This window comes from Apteryx mantelli, chromosome 1 (assembly GCF_036417845.1).
Source record: "Apteryx mantelli isolate bAptMan1 chromosome 1, bAptMan1.hap1, whole genome shotgun sequence".
In the NCBI taxonomy this organism is placed as follows: domain Eukaryota; kingdom Metazoa; phylum Chordata; class Aves; order Apterygiformes; family Apterygidae; genus Apteryx; species Apteryx mantelli.
Window position 1 is genome coordinate 215,866,593 of NC_089978.1, and position 23,288 is coordinate 215,889,880.

Consider the following 23,288-nt stretch of genomic DNA (forward strand, 5'->3'; position numbering starts at 1 on the left):
CAGTAAGGACAAATGATCACAAAGTGTGTTTTATGTACTCAAAAATAGATAATCAGCTTATAAACATGAAGAGAACATTTCTACAAATGCAGATCCTGTTCTGGCATCTGAACAGCTGAGTAAGAGGTATGTATATATTTAAAGATAAGACACCACACATACAAGGCAGGTTTCCGTTTGGTTCTTATACTGGTTTTATGTTCATTTCTCAATGCTGTTCAGAGTATATTTTCCAAACACTTCAGTTCTCTCCATTTAGTTCATCAAAGTTATTCAAATGCTGGATTTTAAACCTGTGTTTCTACAAGGTGGGCTGGGAACAGATTCATTTACCTAATGTGCAGGTTAGGCTCAGCACGCAGATTAAGACACCTAAATTTAGGTGTCTGCACGTAGGTGTTTACATGTGAGCTAGTTGTCATAGCTGCCATTATGGTCGGGGAGGCACCTACATTTGGTTAGCTTAACAGCTCTCAGGATTCACTGAGTATTGATTAGATCACCACTGTCTTTAGACAGTGGGAAAAAGCAGAACTTTAGACACCTAACTTCCATCTAGGCACTTACTTGAAGACAGGTATTATTAGGTCCCTCAAACTGCAAAGTGAATCCCATCACAGGGATTTGTAAAATAGGCATCTAAATCTGCACAAGCACTTATTGAGTAAGTTCCCTGTATAATCAATGAAGAGCTGGTCAGTGGAGTTTAGGGTGTAATTAATCTGATTAAATATAAGTGTCTGTTTTATAATGAGGTGATTCATGCCCTAAAATCCTTTGACTAGCTCTTCAGCCACTATAATAGGAGGCTAGACACCTGGCTTACATATAGGCACATACACTATAGACATCTAAGATGAAGCGAGATTAATCCTACCCTAGGTGGCTACTAGATGATGAGAACATCTAGTCTGACTGCCTGCATAAAACAGGCTGCAGAACTGAGCTCAGCAGTCTCTGGATAAGCATCCTCACAGAAAGGGTGGTTAGATATATACATGCAACCCCACTCTTGCCCAGAAGCTCTGCACTTACCAGCCTTTTCTATGCTCTTCTACAAAGCCTGGACAGGGAGAAGAAAGGTCCCTTTCTGCATGACAAGGGGGTCCACAAGATTCCTTCTTCCCGTGGGAAGTTGTTGAGAGGTGACAGATGCAGGACAGTTGACACAATTATGCCTTTGTATTTCAAGGCAGATGTTCCAGAACAAAATTATCATGAAAAGGCTGATGCAGCTTGCGTGACAGATTTTCATTATTGTATGAAAAGTCCAGGATGTATTTTAAGTGACAAATTCTGTGTCATTTAATTAACTGGTACAATGGATATGTTGGCCCTGTCAGAGAATATTTCTAAGCTCTTTGTACTAACTAATTTTATTTGAGAGACACTACAGTGAACTACCTCCATTCTCTGCTTCTTCCCAAATACAAATTTCACCCTTTATCTTACCTGAAGTGGGAGCAGCATCTTGTATTTCCCATCACCTCCCCTGCCTCTAATTAAAATTCAATTATTGGTCAAGTCCTTGGCTGAAAAGAGTGTATACAGACCAGGATCTGCCTTGTACAATAAGAGTTACAAAAACAGGATGTATTTTATTTGACTAGAGTGAACTTAATGGTCAGGGGTCATTTTCATTTAAGACACATTTTTCTCATAGTTTTCAAATGTATTCTGTTCCTTAAATGACAGTGAAAATAAAATGCCTTTTACTCCATGGCTTTTACTTAAGGATCTCAAGGCACTTTACAGGCACTAATTAGCTAACCCTTGCAGTCCCCCTATGTACTGAATACATCACTGCTTGCCTTACCTCCTTTCTCAGCTTTCAGGCTTATTTCTCTCCAGAGTGAGGACAGACTCTGAGTGCTTTCTGAGCTATAATTATTGAGGGGACATAAACATCATAAATTTTAATGTATTATTATTTTTTCCTTTATTTCAGTGGCATGCCATACTTTTCCCTTGTTTTTAACTACTCCCCAGTGAGTCTCCGGTTTGCCTGATTCCATTCATTCCCTCTGGAAGAGTTTTCAAGTTTTAAAAGTTCACTTCAGGAAGATTTCATAATAAGAACTTAAGGAAAATAATATAATCTTGCTTTAAAACACTTCCTTCCTCTGTTTTGCTAATGAATTATAACAATTCACATTACCCTCTGGCCAGCAACTGGTACAGAACTTATTTCATTGTTTTAAATGTATTTGTTTCTTTTAGTTGTAGGGCACATAAGATGAGGATTCCCTAGCTGCTGTTCTGTGATCAGACAGGCCCCTACTACAACATCAGATCAAGAGATCCCGAAACTTTTGGAACTGGGCTAGACATAGCCTTGACAAATAGCCTCGATCTGTAAACTTACAGTGAATTGGACTGTGAGTCCTGTGCCTCAGTGCAAAATCCAGATCTGAATTTTGCAGCTTGAGCCTTTTTCTAAAATTAGCAAAAAATCTGAACAGAAATCCAGCCTTCTCCTCCTTCGGTAGACTTTGTAGAAACTTCTGAAACTCATAGATTGAATTCAAAATGGGAAAGGAGCCTGTTTTCTGGATCCAGTTTTGATGTAACTCATGATGATGGAAATATAGCTAGACCAGAAGATTTTATGAGCTACAATCCCAGTTTTGGGGAATCTCCCAGAACAGTTTGAGAACTTGGGTGATGACACCCGAGTAGGACAGGTCCATAACAAACTCCATGTTACAAACTAAGCATAGTCCAGTTCTAAATTTGATCATGCACAGATCTGGGAGTGCTGTTGGTAATGTGGAGGGGAAGAACTGAGCCTCTACCAGCCTATTTGAAGCACTGAACGCATGAGTCAGGTGAGACTACAGTACTTGCTAGGTCCCTCCTAAGCAGATTTGGTACAGATGTGAATATCAGACATGTAATACGTAATTTGAGGCCTAATTCAGTGTGGATTTAAGGTGGTGCAATTCCAGTAAAATTACCTCTCCTTACCCTATAGCTAAAGTTCATTTAGTTAATTTGCGTTTTTTTGAAAAGACTGTGAAAATGAAGAATTAGTCAAAATTATCTCTAGTTATCGTTATGGATTTCCTTACCGAACTTACTGCAAAGTGAATGTTGTGGTTGTAAGTGTATAGACCACTTAGCAACAGAAATTCACTGTCTATCCCATGAACAGATACCAATCTTTAGTGTCAGTGCTGCTCCAGCCACAACCTTGCTGACCAGTGTCATATCTGCCACTGATTTTTCGATACAGATCTTTTGACCACCAGCTTAGATAATAAGAGATGAGGCTAAGTTCAAGTTAATGACATAGGGGGTAAAGTTCTTTATAAATTATTTTTAGTCCCTCAAACCAGACCTCTAGTCCTCAGGTTTAGATTCTTTAAAGCGAGTCTATGCTCAATATATGACCTTTTTGTTTATGTTGCCTCATTTATACATGCTCATATACTTTCCTTATGAACTATGCATATCGTAAAGCTGTGTTGTATTCTTTTAATTTTTGTACTGAAGGATTTCAAATGGAACCTAACATTACTAGATTACATGTAATCTCTTCCCATGTTGATCCTATTCTCAAGAGTGTTTGCAAAGAAGCTTACTTGAGTCTTAAATGCACAACTTTAAATCGTGCTGACAGTGATGAATAGGAGAAGCACACTCTTACGAAAACAAATTGATGTGCAGGACAAAACCTCATGACTTTATCAGGTAACTCCCTTGGCAGTGTCTGTTTGGAGAAGCTTTAAAATCCTGGACACGTAATTTTTTAAACTTCAGCACAAAACCTATGACAAGTTGATTCAGAGTCTTTCCCTATCCATTTCTCCCCTGAATCAACACTAACCCGTATTAATATCTGCTCATAACTGGGTTCCCAAAGAGATGGTATACTTTCTATTAAGGTGTCAGCCTTCAAGATAAACTGCAGTTTAGAAGCATTTTCAAACAGCCATCACCTTCCTGGTAGTATATTAAAAGAGATTATGCGTTGCCAGAGACAGCAAGCCTTGTCAGGTCAGGGCAAACCAACATTTTAAGCCGATTGGCTCATATATCTCAAGGTATGTGTGTCCTTGCACAAATTCACTTTCTCCTCAACCCAGTATTTAAGAAAATCCACCTTTCATGATGTTGATTGATCTGAAGTGTGGTCAGATTGAACCCTGCATATTATTTTGAGGTTAGGGATGGAGAAAAAACACCAAATGAATGTGTGTGAGAGTGCTGATAGTAAATTACTTGGATTACTAGGAATCTATGAGGGAAAAAAATTAATATTTGGTGTTTGGTGCCTCATCTTTCATAAAAACCCTGCTTTGCACTATAATTTTGTGACAGGATAAAGTATGTTTACAGTCCATAGGTATTTGCCAAATGTTTGGGAAGCTTCACACTGCTTTACAGCCTAAAGCTGGCTTTGTTTGCCAGAGGTGGAGGGTGCCTTTGGTAAGACAGTGGCTGTCTAGAGAGTCCCATGGCTTCATCACAGGATGAAATTGGGCAACTGGTTCCTAGTAAGACCCGGTGTAAACACCAGCTTCAGCAGAATCTGTGACTGCACTTTCTTTATCAGCCAGGAATTTGAATTACCCAACAGTCCGCATATTTGGGCAGTCTTACTGCCAGTCATGCGACAGCACTGCCGTGGGAAATGAGCTCAGGTGCTTGCCGGTTCAAAGCCGCTGGAGAACGGGAGCTCGGCCATCCCATCGCTGGCAAGCTTCGTTCTGTAGTTGCCACATGGGCTTGGTCAGGGAAAAGATAAATGAGTGGGACTTCCATTCCCTGTCGCAAGCTATTTGTATAGTTAAGACTTCATAGGAAACCTTCATGCTGCTTTAACTTGAACAGGAGGCTGAGCTAACCCAAAGGGGCTCAATGCAGAGGAGGAGGCCAGACTTCCATCCCCCATTTTGTGTTGTGCTATATAAATTCTCTATAAAGTGGAGTCTGTAAATATCATGCTCTTGGAAAAAAAAAATCTTCCTTTTTCACAAGGAGCTTTACCTGAATGAATATATTTCTTCTCCACCACTCATTTACACTTTTCTGCCTGCTTGTTTCAGCAGCAAATGGAAAAGGTCCTAAAGATTAACTTTTGCACTACATTAGACAAGTAATTACACCTTTTGCAGTATCCACTACTATAGCTCAGCGAATCTACACACTTTACTATAGGCTCCTGTTTTCATTTGCTTATAACTTTGTGAAAAATTATCCTTCTGTTTTTTTTTTAATTTGTTGGTAAGAAATTCTTATATTTCTGTTAACTTTTGTGTTACTTTTGACATTCTGGGAGTTATGGGTGAGCAATAATAAACTTCCCTCTAAGAATGACTGTGCTCTGAAAAATTACTCTACAAAATAGTGTCATGGGTTTCCATGTTCGTTGACTTACTGTAACTCTGTGTCAGAACTTTTGAATTTACAAAAGCGTATCATGCAACTCAGCTACTGTCCTGGCAAACCACAGCAAGGCATCCAAAAAGATCAAACTAATGTCTTGTTTTGTCATGCATCATTGCCAATAAGACTTTACCTTTTGTCTTCTTAACTGTTCTGCTTCTTTTTCTGTTCTGATTATATTCTACCTTGCCTTGGTTTGAAAGCTATATGATTTGATTATAGCTTTTTCCTCTCTTTCATCAGATCCCTTCTCCTTCTGCTTTGGGAGCAGGTTCAAATCAGGTTAACAATAAGCTGACAATAAAATTGTGATTCAGAAAAACACCCTGCACATCATATGCTTAAATTCTGATAATCTTAAGTGCCTTCTTCAATCAGGCTTTCTAACTTTTGCATCGTCTGTGCATAGCCATCCCTGTATTAATCTATCTATCTGGTCAGTCTAAAAAGAGATCTCAGGAAAGTTCTGTTATATGGCTGATAAGTGACATGTTTTGGGATTATGATTTTTTTCAGTTCACTGAAAAACTACTTGGCGTTAAGGAAACATTTTAAAATGTTGTATTGTACTATATCCATGTATTAAACTTTGTTCTAGGTGTACTTTTTAATAGAGAACAAAAGAATACTAAAAGCAAAATCATCATCTAAGAAGGAGAGAGAGAAGGAAGTGAGAGAATATTAAGGTAACAGAAGGAGTGAGACTGAAGGAGGATAATGGAAAAAGGTAAAAAAATGTTTGAGGATACAGAATATTTGAGAAAAAAGGAAACAGATGAAGAAAAACTCTTTTGATTTGTATAGTGCCTTTTATCGGGCAGTGACAGCAAGCACTGCATACATTCAAATCTGATTCACATGGCAGGAGCCATCAAGAGCAGGAAAGGAGGCCTGTCTCAAAGAAACGGAACCTCAGAAAACAAAAGGAGTCTGCAGACAATGGCACTGAGAGAGGGCAAGTGAACAATCAGAACCAAAGGGAACAGAAAACGGTATTTTAGGCAGCCAGAAGAAATTAAAACATCAACAGTCACGAATGGCACAAAGGGCAAACCCTCCTGCTTAGACACCCAGGCCCATCGCTGCTCTGAGCACTCAGCCTCAGGAGCCTTCCTCAGTGTAATGGGATGGTTCAATATTAGGCGGTGCGCTGATCCCACCACGCACGTACAGCCAAACCTCTGCTTAAATCATCACTTTTGCAGAACTGGCTCCTGCTAAGCTTCCTGTAAATGTCTATGACATGAGCAAGCAAGTGACGGACTGAAAGTAACACCTGAAGCACAGTCACCCACAACTTTCTTTGTGGAGAAAATACACAAAAGCAAAACCGGCAGGTGGTATAACAGCTGAGTACATTCAATCTTATAAAATATTGATGTACTTTACTGCACGATACTGGAACGAATAGCCATCTGGCACCTATTGTTCATAGTTCATAGTGCTATAAATGCTTCATATCAAATCAGATATTTTGAATGATATCCTTTGTAATGATTAGAGTAGTTTTTAAAAGTGACAAGCCTCAGAGGTTGAACAGGCAACTGTTTGAATTCAAGACTAATAGAGAGGCTTGTATTTGTTCAGATACCTGCAGGATCTTCTAAGCCACTCACTCTCAGGGGTACATGGCTGTGCATAAATGGTTTGTGCTTTCAGTGACAGAGACTAAAACATAACTCATGTGCCTTAAAAAGTGATCTGCAAGCAAAAGTGGAAATGCCATATGCCACAGAAAATATGTTGAATTCCTGAACACCACAGAAACTAAGCCAAGCCCACAGCACAAACACGATTTGAAAAGGAACAGTCCCAAACCAGGTTTTAAAATTATTTTTAGGACCAACAAATTTCTACTAACTGTTGCCTTTTGAGTCTGCAGAATGCATAATTTTGTAAAGTCAAAGTCAAGCTCCTCAGGGAAACAACTGTGTCTTTATGTGAGTCTATATGATGCTTAGCCCACTAGGGCTGCCTTAGTGGGATTGGCGGCCACAGCAAACTACTGTGCTCTGATGCTTTCACGCACTTCCAGTCTACAATTGCCAATTCAAAGTGTAGGTCTTGATTTGCAAAGCTATCAGTACCTCACCTCACTCTGTCAGGGCTTACAGCTCTATCAACGACTTGTCACAGCAGCTGACAGCAGAAGACATGAAGCCATCCAGAGTCTGATCACCAGAAAGACACACTGTGAGAAATACAGTAGTTTTTCACCTGAAGTAGACTGGAGACACAAAATACCTATGCACACCCCTTGCAGAGCTGAGCGTACTCAGGAGATTTGAGAAGCCCATTACAAAATCTAGATGTCAGAGAAACTGGGCTACAGGAAATCTTGAGGAAATCTCCCAAGGCGAGACCTGTATCTCACCATGTTGATTTAGCTTGGAAGTCCACTGATACTGTAAGGGCAGACTGTAAACAGAACATGAAGATATACAAATCTATTTCAATTAGATGTCATTGCAGTTTATATAATTCTGCATCTATGCTCTGTGTTCTTACTTTTTTAAAATGCTGTTTTATTGAAGAGAATGGGTTTCATAAGCTTTGTAGCTAAAAAACAAAGGGCACTACACTGAGAATTACTGACGAAAATCTCATAGTTTTTACATTATGAATTCTAGTATTCCTTTGAAGTCCAGTAGGAAGGATTGCGATGCTACAGGAAATAGGATATTTTAAAATTGAATGTTAATACTCTGTTCTTTGGACTACGTCTTTGTAATATTGCAGCAATATAATGTCAGTGGCTATGCTGAGTGCTCAGCCACCTTGAGGCCGTATATCCCAAGTACGGACTTGACAAGATGAAATGTTAGTTTGCAGTGTGTTCAGTCTCCTCACTTCTATGACGCCAGTCAGCACTGTGGGTGGCTAGTACCACATCTGCCCTTAAAAACAGACCCAGTCATCTTTTGAGATAAATCACTGAACTTTTGCAGACTTCAACAGATACAGCAGTTCAGAATATAATTCAATGGAAAGGTCTAGGCTGTATTGTAAGCCCATCAGTAAACCCAGATTTTCCTTATATCTATTCAATTCTAAGTCCGCACTTAGCAAGTAAACTGCAGCTTTCCCCTGTTTACAGTGTGGATGGACTTGACACAGGCAGGTTTTCTACCATGTTTCCTACACCACTCATCCACGTGACATGGAAGATAAATCAGCTGGGCAGGAGACTCACATGAAGCAAAGCAGTATAGCATTGGTTGGCAGGCTACATAAAGGACTATTTTTCAGGACAGGGTAGATGTAACATGGGTCAAAGACTGTCAAGAACCATGCTGAGATTTACCTGCTCCCTGGGCTACGCTCCTACAAATGGTAGAGTCATAGCCAATGTCTCCACCATGTCCATGAAATGCCACATAGATTTTTATGAATTATAAATAACAATGACTGCATGTCCTTTCTTAGGCTAAGAACTGCAATAAAAATGAACCATTGGTAGAAATGTTATTGCAGAATTTGTGTGTAGGAGTAGTGATAAAAAAAGTATGCTGTCACTGTCAGCCACTTGGAAAGCTGTGATTTTAAAACTGTTCCACATCCTAGTTATAGTATTACAACAGAAAACAATGAGCATATGGGACAAAAATGATGATATATGGTTGGAGAATGTATGAAATAGAGAAGAGATGGTTTAGATGAAGTAGAGAGCTCCTTGTGGAAGACATTTATCTTAACTAATTAGCCATTTTGGGAGGGAACAAATCCCTTGCTTGAAGAAAGCTAAGTATGTTTTTATATTCCAGCAGCTTCTAAAATTTTAAAAAAGACAATTAAGACTTTAAACTGGAAGGAGTCAGATCAGACCACAGTATGCCTGTTGGGATTTATGGGGTACTGAGAGCCCAGTTAATCACAATTACTTTATGAAATGTATTGGAAAGCAATAAATGATTTCTGTTTTCTACTATTACACTTCCTCTGTTTGTGCAAGAAGAGAGAAAACATTTAGACAAAACTGATCCAAGCTGCTACTGTCTTACTGCTTTTAGCCATTTCTCCTACATGTCAAATGCGACATGCTCATGCACAGCTATTCAGATTTGCTAGATTCTCAGAAGCTGTGAGATGTGTTGGCATGGGTATTTGCCATGTTAGAGATGCCATCTTCGGTTTTTCCAGAAATAACACTATTCAGGGTCTCTCTCCTGTGGAATGAGAGAACTCTGAGGACAGGAAGTCTATTAAAAAAATGTAGTACCTGAGCAAGATTTACTATCTCAGGTTAACCAGTCAATAATTATTCAGCTCACCTGACCTACCGTTGTAATTCTGGAACACTGCTTTTTCCAAATGGTCAGGAAAAGTCCTTGTATCACAAGATTTATTAAAAATTAATATTGAAAGTTGAGAACCCCACAACTCATAGTCCAAGTAATGTGGAAATACTGATTTTAAAGAGTTTAGTAGAGTGCACTAAACTCCTTTGTTACTATTTGAGAGTATTTAGACAGAATTATTGAATGCAGGATTGTTCAAAACACTCAATACATTTACTGAACATTACACTCTTTTTGTATTATCATTGGATGTCTTTTAGTAAGATATGTTAATTACTGTTTACTATAGTCTGTTTTTAATGTAAAATTGTATTTTATTGCTACTTTAACTTCCCTTTTAACTACGATGGTCTTCTTTGCATACCAAAGTAGCCCCTTCTGCTAGTGACATACATCACTATGGCATCTGAGATGCCCAACAGTCTCAAATGGCCCTTTGCCACGTTTCCACGCTCCTTCCCTTCCAGTTTTGCTCCTAACATGGTTTGCTGCCCCATGCAAAGCACCCATACGCGTGGGTTATGTGTGCACAGGGCGCGGGAGCGCTCCACCACGCGAGGCCGCGTAGGGTAGAGGCAGGGCGGCCATCAAAGCCTCCCTCCTCGAGGCGTGCGTGATGCCAGGAGCGGTGCGATGGGCACTCACCCTGGCCCACTTTATCGATTTTCAAATATCAGCTTGTGACGGTCAACCAAAATGCTGTATTTCAACCTCCCCCCTTCGGCCCCGGGACACCTGCCCGCGCCGCCGGGCACTGGCGCCTCCGCGGGGCTCCCGCGCCTCGTTACGGGCGCAAGATGGCGGCGGCTGGGGCGGCCGGGGCGGCGGGGTCCGCCACCCCCGCGCCTCGTTGTGAGTCCAAGATGGCGGCGGGCGCCGGTTAGCCCTGCGCGACGGCGCCGGGCCGCGGCCGCGGCCGGGGCCGGCGGGGGAGGGGGAGGGGAAGGGGGCGGGGAGGGTTTCCATAGCTGCGGCAGCCGGTGTCACGCCAGGGCACTTCCTGGTTGGAGGCCGCTGGTCCCGGGGCAGCAAGCAGGGAAGCGCCGCTGGGGAGGAGGCGGACGGAGGCCCCGGGAGGAGGAGGAAGCCGAGCAAAGGTAGGGGCGCGCCGGCCATTGTGTGACCCCCCGTTCCCCGGGGTGGGCGCCGCTCGTTGCGGCGGGGTGGCCGGCCGGACCCTTCCATTCCTGGGGCGGGGGGTGGGGCGCGCCGGAGTTCCCCACTGCGGCGGGCGGGGTGGGACGCGCGCCCTGTTCCTAGAGAGCGGAGGGGAGGCGGGTACTACCATCCTCCCCCGGGGGGGAGCGCGGGGCTGGGCACCTCCACCCGCGGGGCTGGGAGGTGGAAGAGGCGGGAGTCGGTTCCCTGAGGGTATTGGGGCGCTTCGGACTGTTCCATTCCAAACGGGGGTGGGGGGACCGGAGGGACCCTACTATCGCTGTCGGGGAGGGGCAGCGTGTGGGGAGCTCGGCGGGGGGAGGCCGCGGCGGAGATGCCCCCGGGTCCCTTCGCGAGGTTTGGGCGCCGTGGGGCAGAGCCCGGGGGCCGGGAGCCCCCGGCAGCAGGGGCCCCCCGGGAGGAGGGGGGGGAGGCGGCGCTTCCCCGGCGGCGCAGCGAGGGGCTGCAGGGCCGTGGCGGTGTCGGGGCCGAGGGTCGCGCGTGGCCCGAGGCCGCTGGGCCCGACCCGCCTGCCGGGGGGGGGCGCGGATCCCCGGGAGGCCGCTGGGAGCGGGGAGGTCTGGGGGCGCCGGGCCCCGCTGCTGGCCGCTCTCGGTACCCGCCGCCCGCTCCGCTTGCGGCGACGCTGCAGGTGCGCGGCGCGGCGGGGCGCTGCCCGGGCCCCTGGGCTCCCCCGGCCCCGCAGCGCGGGCCCGTGGCCGCGTTTGGTGGCTCCGGGGATGCCGCTCTCCTGTGCCGGTCATTCGCCCCGAAGTGCTTCGGAATAACTTTCTCTGCGCGGTTTTCCGCTCGGGGCGGGCAGGCGCCCGGGGAGCGGGCTGCTGGGGTAGCCGGTTCCGCGCTCCCGCGGGGAGTTACAGGGGGAGGCGATCCGCCCTGCGGACAGCAAACCTGTCCTGTGCGGGGCCGGTCTGGCTCCAGTGTTTCGATTAAACCACGGGGCGTGTGCGGTTAGCGAGTCTGATGCGCGCTCTGTAATGCGGAGCGGCTCGGGGACGATCGAAACTCCAACTTCGCCGAGCGGGCGCGTGTCGAGCAGAGCGGCCAATCGGCGGTGCCTGAAACCAAAAGCAATTTGCTGAGCGCTTGGTAGTGCAAATACCCTGCCGTGAACAAAGCGCAGGGTGCGCCGCCGCGCCGGTTTCACCCGTGCTTCCCTGTGCTCCCTCGCCCGTGGCCAGCCAGCGACTCCGTGTAGGTTCCTGAGCAGCAGTAGCCTTATTTTGTTGTGAATTTTATGTTTCCGCTGTCCTGAGCTAGGCCACTGGGAAGCTGGACAGTACGTTGGGAGCTTTTGTTGTGTTCTTCTTAATAGCCGTGCTCTTCGTTGACTTCGTTTAGCTTCTTCGTAACTTCTGCTGTTGCTGGTTATAACTTCAGAGTTAATTCAGCTTGGTTGCACTGTAAAATAAGCCTTTAAAGAAGCTGTTCTTTTGCCCTCTGATTATATAGCGGAGAAACCAATAATTCCGGACTCAATGTTTTGCCAGCCAGCAAAACTTTAAAATGCACGCTTCTGAAATCTCTGCATCTGTTTCCTTTGAGGGGCAATAACATTTTGGTTTAAAGAAGAAAGTAAATGACAGTAAAATACTGCTTTGTGCAAGCAGGCTCTGTTTAGACTATTTTGTCTTCTTGTGTGTGTGTATGTGTCATAAAACAGTGCAGTTGCATGCTGCTTCTGTGATTCCTTATCCTTGGAGACTGGGATCATAAATTCTTAGTGTTAACTTCTTAGCATTGAAGTTAAACAGAAACTAGAATAAGTACAGGCAGAATAGACCTGAATCTTTAATAGTTGTCAACTTCAAGGGATCTCTTTGTCTCTGGATAGAAACATAGTGCAGTGAATTATAATAAGCTGTAATTTACTTGCAAATCTGGTTCATATTCCTTTTAGACAGAAAATTTGGTAAAAAGGAGATCTGGCACTAGGTGTGGAAACATGTAATTGGGTGTATTATCAGCGTGCTTGAATTTGAAGTTGTAAAGAGCTTCTCCCACTTCAGATACTCCTTTCAAACCAAACTTTAACATTTCACAGCTATATGAGTTGAATACCACCGAGGGCTAGTAAATGTGTCTTATTGCTAAGAAAATTCTGGATGGGATAGAAGGGTTAGTGCTTCAGTAAAGAAAAGGGTAAACTGTGTGTGTGTGTGTGTTTTATAACCTTGTTAATTGTAAGAGAAAGCGTAAAGGGCTTCAGCTACTATCTTGAATTAAAAGACAGTTTTTCCAAGATGATATTTGTACAGCAAGACACTCAACAAGTGACATTCTTTCTTTCCTCTGTTGTATAACATGTGGTAATGCTTGTGTGTAGGAGAGAAGAGTACAAGCATTGAAATAAATCAGGTCATTGGTTAAGACAGCTAATGCCAACAATTTAGTTTCCTAACACACATCCTTAGGAAGAGCATCACTATTGCAATGCAACAGTAAACGCAGACTTTCTGATATGTGGCAATATTGACCTTTCCTTGTTTTCCGATACTGCTTGCTATTGCTGTGCTCCAAATTGTAAATACAATATGAAACTTTAACTTTTTTTTAATGGAGGAATAAGTACGCCCTTTTGAAGAGTCCAATTAAACAGCCTTCAGCAAATGTAGTGATAAAGTTATGAACACAGGGAAAAATTATAATCTGCATATGCAGCACTATTTCAAGGAACAAAACCTGAATTTTATCAGAAGTATATACTGACTAGTAAGCAGATATTAGTAATACCCAAACAAAATATTTACATACAGAAAGCAAGATAACAAACAGATTTCATATGTGAAAGTCGAAGTTCAGGTTGCTATGCTGTACTGAAACATTCACTTTTCATTGATATTAAACGTGTTTTAGGTAGTATATAGCTACTATATTCTCCACTACTCATTTCCTTGCTTTTACATGACGAGATTTTATGAATGATATGATGGATAATTATGCTATTATTAGCGTTAAGTGGTTTTCAAAACCAATGCTTGGTTTTTGCCTAATGAGCAGCATTTTCCTGAACATACAAACAGCAAAGTGTCATGTAATGTCTCTGAGGCAAAGTACTGTTAGTTCGTGTTTATGAAAATAAGGAGAGGCTGTACCCTTGGAGAATGCGACAGAGGAGGAGGCTTCAGTCTTCCAGCTGTCTCTGTATAACTTTGTGGAGCGACTGAGGCCTAAAGGTAGCGTGGCGCTGCAGTCCAAAGTGTCTGGACCGGAGCTGCGTGCCGCCCGTATGACTCATTGCATGGTCTAACATAATAACTGTAATTAGTCCAGTAAATGATTAAACATCGTGGAAGTTGCATTTGCTAATTTTGACATTGGTAATCAAAAGAAAACCGACAAGACTGTAGTTCTAATGATACGTTTTAACCAGACTCTTCATTTTTGATTAGGCTGTGTGTGCTTAAATGTTTAATTTAGCAGCCACTCACAGAGAATTGACAGGACCCGCAATTCAAAAAGTGCAGTCAGTGGAAAACAACAATCTAACGGCTTTGTGTTCTTGTGGTTTTTAATATGTTTGCATACATATTTCTGCCGCACAATACCATTTTCTTCACCTATTAAGCCTCTTCTCCACCTTACTCTTTCAATGTAAAAAAGTTCATTGTAATTTTCAGTCTCTACAGTCTGTAGCATCACTGTAGGTTTTCTTTTAGATTTTTTTTTGTTTTGTTTTTTGCTTTTGCAGTTGATTCGGGAGCTGTGCTGCGAATGCAGTGCTATGCTAGTTCCTCTGCTGCTTCAGTGTGTGCTGTAAATCTGGAAATGTTATGCTAAGTCACACTTTAAAGAAAGTTAGATCTCTTGCTTTGCTTCTTTGTCTTCTTTTTAAGCCCTTAGGAGATCAGGAGAGTTGAGGCTTGACATCTGGGTCAGCGCAAGGTATTATCTGGCTCGGCTAGCGCAGGTGGCCGGGTTCAGCACCTTCTAATTGGCTATGAAAAGAGGGCATAAATCACGTTATATTTCTTCCTTTACAGAAGCTCTGTCTTTGTGCAGGTATTCGAAGAAAAATTTACAGCTTTATGTATATTATCTCGGCTATGAGGTGAAGTTACTTTCATTCAACTATCGCAGATTTGTGTAAACTTGCTTATGGCAGCAGGATGGAGATTATATAATAAATGTTCTAAAACGTAGTTGCTGTGCCATCGTTGTTGAAGATTAAGTCCTGTATATTTAGCTTTGGAGAAAGCCAGGCATATTGTTAGTGAATCCACATCTGCCCTGCCTGGATATCTCTTTCTGATGTCAGTCGTGTGTTTGACAGGTCAGATAGATAGTTTACACTCACCAGAAGTTGTAGCTTTTTCAGGTTTTATTTCTGGGAGGAAGTCTTGGCCGTTAGTGCCAACCCATGTTTATTTAGTAAATTTGCTCGTGGTCATAGTGTTTCAAAGAAATATTGTGTTATTGCATCTTCTTGCTAGCTGAGCTTGCTGAAGGAAAGTATTACTCTGATCCTATTTTCAGTTATGATATCCCTATTATAGTCCTGTACTTTTCCTTTCTTAAAGAATGTTTATTACCCTTTGGGAAAAGTTACATTTTATGAACTAGTCTGTGCAAGCAGTTTTATAATATGGATGATAGAAAGTACACGTTTTGAGTTGCTAAGCTTCAAAATATATCCGTAAGCAGTAAAGTCCCTCAGTCATAACAAATACATCCTTGTATTCCTTTTTTTAACAAGGAGGATGAAAAGTTGATAGGAAAAACAATTTATATTAAAAAAAATCAGTTATTTTTAAGTTGAAAAAATGATATATGTATTTTTTTTATCCTATTACCATCAGGACATGTATACCTCTGAGAAACCTTCTCCAACAAGACACCTTGCTTCACGACCTGTCTTGGATTATATGCAAAGAAGTCTCCAGTCATGAGTGAGTAGATTCTTTTATTGTGCCATGTCTTGTAATATTCAGCACCAAAAACAAGAATCTCTTAAAAAAGAAACCCTTAGTTTTCAGTTTAGAAGAAATGTACTTCTGTATTGGGTTTTGGAAGGTTCTTCTTCCTCAAAAATGTTCACACTGAGTTTCGTCTTTCCAGTCCCTTACAACTAACCACATAAAGCCAAGTTTGGCAGATGCTATTCTTTACCTGCAAAATTTTGATGAATGTATGCTCTGTAATACTTCTGTGTTGGTAGTCTTGTATCTTTTTCAAGAAGGTAAGTTCTGAAACAAGTTGATGTTTGTTTTTTTCCATTTAAATAAAACATGCAACTCTGAGGGGAAAATGTCTTGGGTTTGCTAAAGACTCCAAAATATGCGAATGCCCACTAAATTAAAATCGTTGGTAAAAATCCAATAGAAAATGAATGGACTTCATTTTATGGAGAAAAAAATAAATATATTACTTAAATTCCCCTATAGAGGTCTGATCCCAAAGGAATTTTGGCATGTTTTGAAAAGATCTTGAGCTTCAGAATACTGTGACTTTAAGATCTGTTTTCACAAAAAAAAGATGAAAGACACTAGAAGTTTTTTGATTAAGACAGTCTCTTTTCAGAAAACAGTTTTGAGTATATAAACGTCTTTCATAAGTTTTGCTTAATGTGAGTCTTCTGCTTGACAGCAGCATTACTTAGTCTTGCATCATGCAGAAATAACAATATAACTTCTGATGCACAACAACTGTATTTATAATGTAGTTTAGTTTCAACACAACTGTACTAAATCTTTTTAAAAAATGAGCATCTAGTTCATAGGATAATTATATCTTTTGCCAGTAAAATAAGTCCATTTCATTTTCTGAGAGGAAGTGACTAAAGAAAATTGTTGGTTAAATTTCATGTCAAACTAAATGAAAAATGATTGTTCTTTTCATCTAAAAGAAAGAAAATTGGTGGAGGAAATACTTGCTAATTGCAGCAAAAAAGAACTGCACCAAAAAAATAAGATTGAAAGATTTTTCTGAACTTGAAGCTTCATGCTTAATGTCAATGGAACTATTTTAGTATTCATGTACGTTATTTCCCATTTGTTGAGTTTCTGACATTTAAAGTATTTGCAATTTTGAATAACTGCCTGAAAAGTTGTCATTTATTCCATGTACCTGAATATCCTGACTTCTCAAACACTACTGTATTAATCTTCATGTGTTTTATAGAGCATCTCCTGTGCTGTCATTGCCTAATGGATAGTCTTGAACATAACAAATATCTACAAGTCTTGTTAGCTTTTGAATCATAGTTGCTGTGTCTGTGTGACTCACTAAAGTGTTGCTGCGATGATTTTTAAATGTTGTTAGTTTGAGTACAGCAAATGTTGTCATGACTTGAGCAATATACCACTGATTTTGGTGAGAATCTGAAATGATTCCAGACTGGAGGGTTTAGCTTTATATTACAAAGAATGTAGAGGCTTATTCAAATGACAGATAACACTTGGGCAATGTTTTTTGTGGTGCTTAATAATAATGTTACTCAAAGTACAGCCTTGTGTTTGCAGGAAGAACACCACATTCCTGTATTAGACATTGATACTCAAGTCTTTGCTGAGCCATGGGTTTCACGGGCACAATGGAAAAAATCTGCTTTTAAAAAAATATAAATTAGAGAACATTCTGTTTTTATACTGAGTTGCTTTTGGACTTGTTAGTTTACTGTTTGCTTTAGTGAAACGCGAACTACGAGCTTGCTCTATGAAGTTTAGGCAGCTCTGCACTAAATACCTCAGTCTATGAGGTATTTATCATCTTATGCAGATATATTTATTTGTATACTTTTGTATGTGTAAACTTAATCACAAAAGCTTCATGCACCTAGAATAGCTAAATATGTTAATGTGGTCAGGGTTTCTTATATTCTGATATTCCAGACTTGTGCATCTGCTGGTGCCATTCAAAATTAAAATCTAATATAACATGGAGGAAAGTCAGACTAAAAAGGTACCTTCTTGGTTCATAAATTCAGACTGCTGTTCTAAGCAAACTACATTATTTCTTTGTTTACATTAGTTACTATTTTATTGTGGTACATTTGACTCAGTATGTATTTCCGCTACAGTTTGTGAAAGACTGTTCTGGTATCTTAGTCCTAAAATGATTAAATCCCTTTTCTGATGTCTGTCCTAATCTCAGGCAATTCATATCTATTTGTCTCTTTGTCAGCCTTATTCATTAGCTTAAAAAGCCATTTTTTCCTTTCATTGCATTTGTCATTTGAGGAGTTTGTCACATACGGCACATTCTTTTATCAAAACAACTTGCATAAGTAAACCTCTAATATCTTGGTACTTAAACACACACAAGCTTATTTTTAAGGAAGTGATCAGTTGTGTATTTTCAGAAAGCGAGCAGGGGAACTACTGCTGATGTATAGCTTTTAATTATTATCATGTGTGCAAGTAGGGCTTTTGGATCCTGTTCACTCAAGAGGAGAATATTGATAGGGTTGCAAAGTCTGGCTTTCATGGAAAGTTCTCCCCTGCTTGGGTGGTGCAGAGAATCTGTAAACATGTTAAAACGGAGGCAGTTTCTATTAAGGCTTTTATTTCTGTGTAATGCCTTATAAATGTCTGTTTTTGTAAATGTGAATAAGACAAATGGAGATTTCAAATTGTGCTGTGAAATTGCGTGCACCGTAGGACAGTGGGATCATGTGCTTAAAGGGTGGTTAACAGTATACAGTGTAGGTAAGTTACATTGAACTTGATTTATTTTACATTTAAAGATAACTTGTCACAGAAATCGTGGCTATATGCAACCTGCCTAAATGTCACACCATGGAAAAAGTTGGTTTAATCTGTAAAAAAATTTTTTTCAGTTATTGATGTTTAGCTGCTGGAAAATGTGTAGTATCATGAGAAATTCTTATGATTATAAACTGTGCTCTTTATATTTGAGAGTTTTCCTATGATTCCTCCTTTGCAGAAGGAGTAGGTCAGTGCAGTGAACTTATTTAAGCTTCTAGAATAAACTCGGTTGGGAAACAATTTAACTAAATGTTGGTATACACTGTTGTACTAAATACTATCCTTCTTGAAACAAGCTGCTGACATCTTCGGGTTTTTTCTAAAAGCAGAGTATACAGTGCCAACTTTTTTTTTTTTTTTTTTTTTTTAGTTCTGCTGCCGTAATAAATTGTACAAAATAATTCTTTCCTGGCTTTGTCTTTTTGCTTTTAGTTTTGTTTCCCACCCCTTAAAAGCTTATATTGCATGCAGTTGGGAAATTAGCCTGCTGTTCTTCATGCTTCGGTATTATCTGTTTAGATTTTCTTTGTGATCTCCTGAGAGGTTTGGAGTGCATTTTGTGTGTTTGGAGAGATGCTATGCAATGTAATCTTATATTTTGGAATTGTGTGTTGTGGCCTGGTAATGAGGTGGGAAGCTTTTTGCCTCACCGGTTCAAATCAAGACTACTCGGGTGTGATTAAAGGCTGCTTCTGTTTGATGGTTGGTTATTTATCTTGACCTCTCATTACAGCTGGCTTTCTAGTTTGTGTTCAGAGATGAACCTTAGGTTTTGTGATTTCTTTTTTTTTTTTGAGTTCCTGTAGTGTGTATAAAGAAGTAGATTTAGCTATCAGTTTATCTGTTCATGAGCAGTAAACTTGGGAATTAAAAAACCAAGCCAATGTGTTTATATTCTTACATTTGCAACTGAAAAAAAAAGTTTGTTCGGGGCTTTTATAAAGCTTTCTGGGCTTAGAAAGCTCTGTTTTGTTAAGGCTGGCTCAATTTCTCCCCTCACCTCTGATCTGCCCTCCTTGTATGCCAGATTGAATTTATAGTGAATTGAGGACTAAGTCAGTGTGTTCATAAACTTAGTGATAGAAAAATATCTGTTTCCCACAATTTATTTTAGGTTTGTTGTACACTTTTTTGTGTTTTGCGTAGTGTTGCAAATAATTCTAAACATGGTTGATGTAGGTTAAGAGCCTTTATAGTCATTACTGTTGCTTTCAATGAGCTGAAATACAGTATCACAAAAGAAAAAGGCTAAATTCTTCTGATCTATACAGAAAATTGCATGCTGAGGAAGGAAAACTGAAAAGTAAGCGAAATTTCTTTTTAACAAAACATAATAATGATCAGCTAAAGGAGGTCAGGTTTACATTATTATGTGCTGAGTTTTTGTTTTAATTTTTGAACCATGAATTCTTAACACTGAACTTTCTGTATCTTCAAGCCTCTATTTTGTATATGAAATATTTTCTGCGATTTTTCTCCTGATTTCACAGCATAATGTATATTTATCAATGATAGTATTTCTAAGGATTAGAAAGATAAAGAAGCTATTGTGTCCTAGGTCATCTTTACTGAAATTTGAAATAGTAATTCTTTATGAAAAATGTCAATATGAAGGTCTGAATGATAAAGAACTGTTGGAAGACTTGGGATGTGTTCAAAACATTTTTAGAGTTAAATGATAAAAAACACCCTGCACTTCAAAAATCTGGATAAGAATGAAATCGCAAAATACTTTTTATTTAGTAACCTTCTGTGCCTTGCTGACTCCTAAAAGTTATTTAATTGACAGCCTGAGTATTTGTCTTACTTATCCTTGCTCTGCTCTTCTGTGAACCTGGCAGGGGAATTTGCTGGTGTGCGTTACTGTACTGACACATGAGTTCTTGGATTGGAGGAAGAAGAAGAAGAAATAGTGTAGTAACTTTTTTTCGTAGTGGGAAGCTGAAGCGTAAAAAGTGCATGTCCACTAAGTTGATGGGCTCCTGAGCCTAGCCCTGTCAGGAGAAGTGCTGCTGTTCTTCATCGTGCTTCGTCATTACTTTTCTGTATTGTCTTAGTTTTTCACTTCTTCTTTCTTCAGATCGAAATAGTTAATGCTGCGTCAGCTGGCTGTCCTCTCTGCACGGCGTGGTTAGTACTCAAGGGAGGCTGTCGGAAACTGTGCTGGAGGTGGTCTTTGGACTTGAAATGCAGAGCAGGCATTGGGAGGTTGGAGTTAATGAGCTACAGGAGCTTTTATGGACTTGCAGAAAAAGCTTCTGATGAAGCAGAGCTTCGTTAGAAATGTCTCGCATGTAGAGAGCGCCGAGATTGAACTGAGGGTCTTTAAAATGTCATGAGCCACTTAAGTGTTTCCATGTCAGTAGTGGTGGTGGTGTCCTTCTGCAGCCCCTAGCGTTGAGCTCCTGCGCTCTTCATTGTCGCACAAACCTTCGTGAGCCTGGGTGGGTTTCGAACTGGGTGGGTTCCCTGATCTCTTCACCACACAGCTGCCTGAATGGTTGTACTGCTGCAAGGAGGAGAGAGCACACAGCAGCGAGAATAAGCGGCTGGTCGGTGCAACTGTGTTCCTTTCAGTGGTAATGCTGTTTTTCCCTTGCTTGAGGTGTGCATGGATTTTAGTAATCCTAGGTTTCCTTTATAGTAAGTGAGGAGAGACATCTCCAGCGGGCTGATCAGATCTCAGATGATCCAGTTTCTCACCAGTGCTGCGATTAAACCTCCCCTCTAAATACAGAGGGTGCATTAGAATAAAATGTATACCAGAATACTTTACGTACACACCACTGATACATCCCCCTTAGAAAACGTAGGCATGTTTGTAGAAACTTACTTAGCTTTTTCATATTCACATTTTACGATGTTGAACTTCTTATTTACATAAATTGACATAATGACATAACTTCTGAGACCCCATGACTCTTTTCTTTGGATGGTAGTACAGTTTAGGTCATTTATGAAACAGTAAATTAGTAATTATTTTAAATGTGTCAGAACACAAGTGAAAGTGTTTGTTTTGGATTTTTTTTTTTTTGAAATCTGTCTGCATTTAGCTGACTTTTCAGATTAAAATTTTCCTAATTCTTCCTTTATTTTATATCATCTTGGGATATTTAGGGCTGGTAGGTTGTGGCTTTCCTTGCACATAGACTTTATTTTTAGATTGGAAGAGGAAAACAAGTATTTTTGCATTTGCAGGGTTCTCTTGTTCTCGGTCACTTTAAGTGGACAGAATACATGGTGACCTGGATAGACTGAAATGAAGTCTGTTTCTTCTCTGAAACTTTGCAGGAGGTTGCAGCTATCAAAAATACATTTATCATGTTCAGAAACTGTGCTTTCAGGTGACGTATCCAAGTTCAGTAACCTTACTTTTTATAAGACTTTGTTAACAAACAGGTATTCCTTGGTGTTTGCTGTTTTATTTAAATTAGTCAATAAGGTATAGTAAAGCTATGTGTAAAAACCCAAACAGAACAACACCCTTTACATTTATTATTTACAATTATTTTTTTTTGTTAATGTTGCCATTAAACCTGACTTCCTTCAGCTGAGCTTTCTCCCTGTAGCTTAAAATTGGTGGTCAGGTTGATAGGGCTACTGTAAATAAGTTAGTGTAACATGACACCTGCATTTAAACCAATGTAATTTCTGTTTGTAAACCAAGATGTTAGTACTGGCAGAAAGCTGTCGTTAGTTCTGAGCTGACAGGAGAGCTGTGGCAGAAAAGCTACCATTATGCATGTTACTGGAGGACCAGTGTTTTAGTATAGCCCAATTGTTACTCCCTGAACATCTTGTTTTAAGAGGAGGTCATTGCATTTCACATATATCTTCTGTCACGCTTGCAATGAAGATTAAGCATGGGTTATTTAAAAATTATTTATTTTATGGCACTTCAACTCTGTGTGTGTGTTCTAAAAATGGCAATGGTAATTCTTTTAATGCTATATGTGGATATATGTATTTGCAAAAAGAAAAATATATATGTATACACACACACATTCTTTTATGTGTGCATGTATATATAGAGAGAGTCCTCTTTCTAAATCTATCTGCCTCTCATTATTTTGATTTATCAGTAAGGACTGCTGAATCGAGCATTATGTCTGATCACTGTACACAGAAGTACGTGTCTTTGGCAAGGTAATACTCTCCCTGTCACAGGTTTCTTCTTTAAGTCTTAGTTGCTGGGACCATCTCCGTACTCCTCTATATTGAACATTGCACAGTAAAGCCTCTGTTGGGGATTTTTCTACTGCAGGAGAACTTAACAATAAGTAGCGAAGAACAGTTTAACCTTGTTCCCTGGAGCGAATATCAAGTATCCACCACTATGTGAGCTATTCATATTTCTGGGATCCTGTTCATCCTGTGATAAGTTGAATGTGGCATTCAAGTACATTCCAAAGATGAAGGGTGCAGAAACTCGCAGCTAAAATGCCCATGAAAACCAGAAGCCTTTCCTTACCTGTTGGGTTACGTTCTGTGTGCGATTTCTGCGCGATTGAGTAATAGGCACTGCTGTGTTGGAAATGGGAAACTGTTGCTGCTCGGTGGTGGGACGTACCCCAGATAAGAGAAAGAAGTGCGCTGTTCCTTAAAGTTGTGTGTTTTTTCTCCCTTGTTCGTATTCAAGAAACAAAATATCTGATTTACAAGATATGCAGTTATTTTAAGCTAAATTGACTGTGTTTCAAGAAAAACTCCTCTG

General features: G+C 40.5%; 1 protein-coding gene across 2 annotated transcripts in view; it reads left to right on the plus strand.

Moving 5' to 3' along the window:
- Positions 1–10,679: 10,679 nt before the first annotated feature.
- USP6NL (USP6 N-terminal like) overlaps positions 10,680–23,288 on the plus strand; it is a 118,839-nt gene continuing 106,230 nt past the window's right edge. For both annotated transcript variants that reach the window (XM_013943705.2, XM_067317309.1), the window contains exons 1-2: positions 10,680–10,786; positions 15,668–15,757. In XM_013943705.2, coding sequence (XP_013799159.2) covers positions 15,754–15,757 — 4 coding nt within the window. In that variant the 5' untranslated portion in view covers positions 10,680–10,786; positions 15,668–15,753. The remainder of the gene's footprint in view (positions 10,787–15,667; positions 15,758–23,288) is intronic.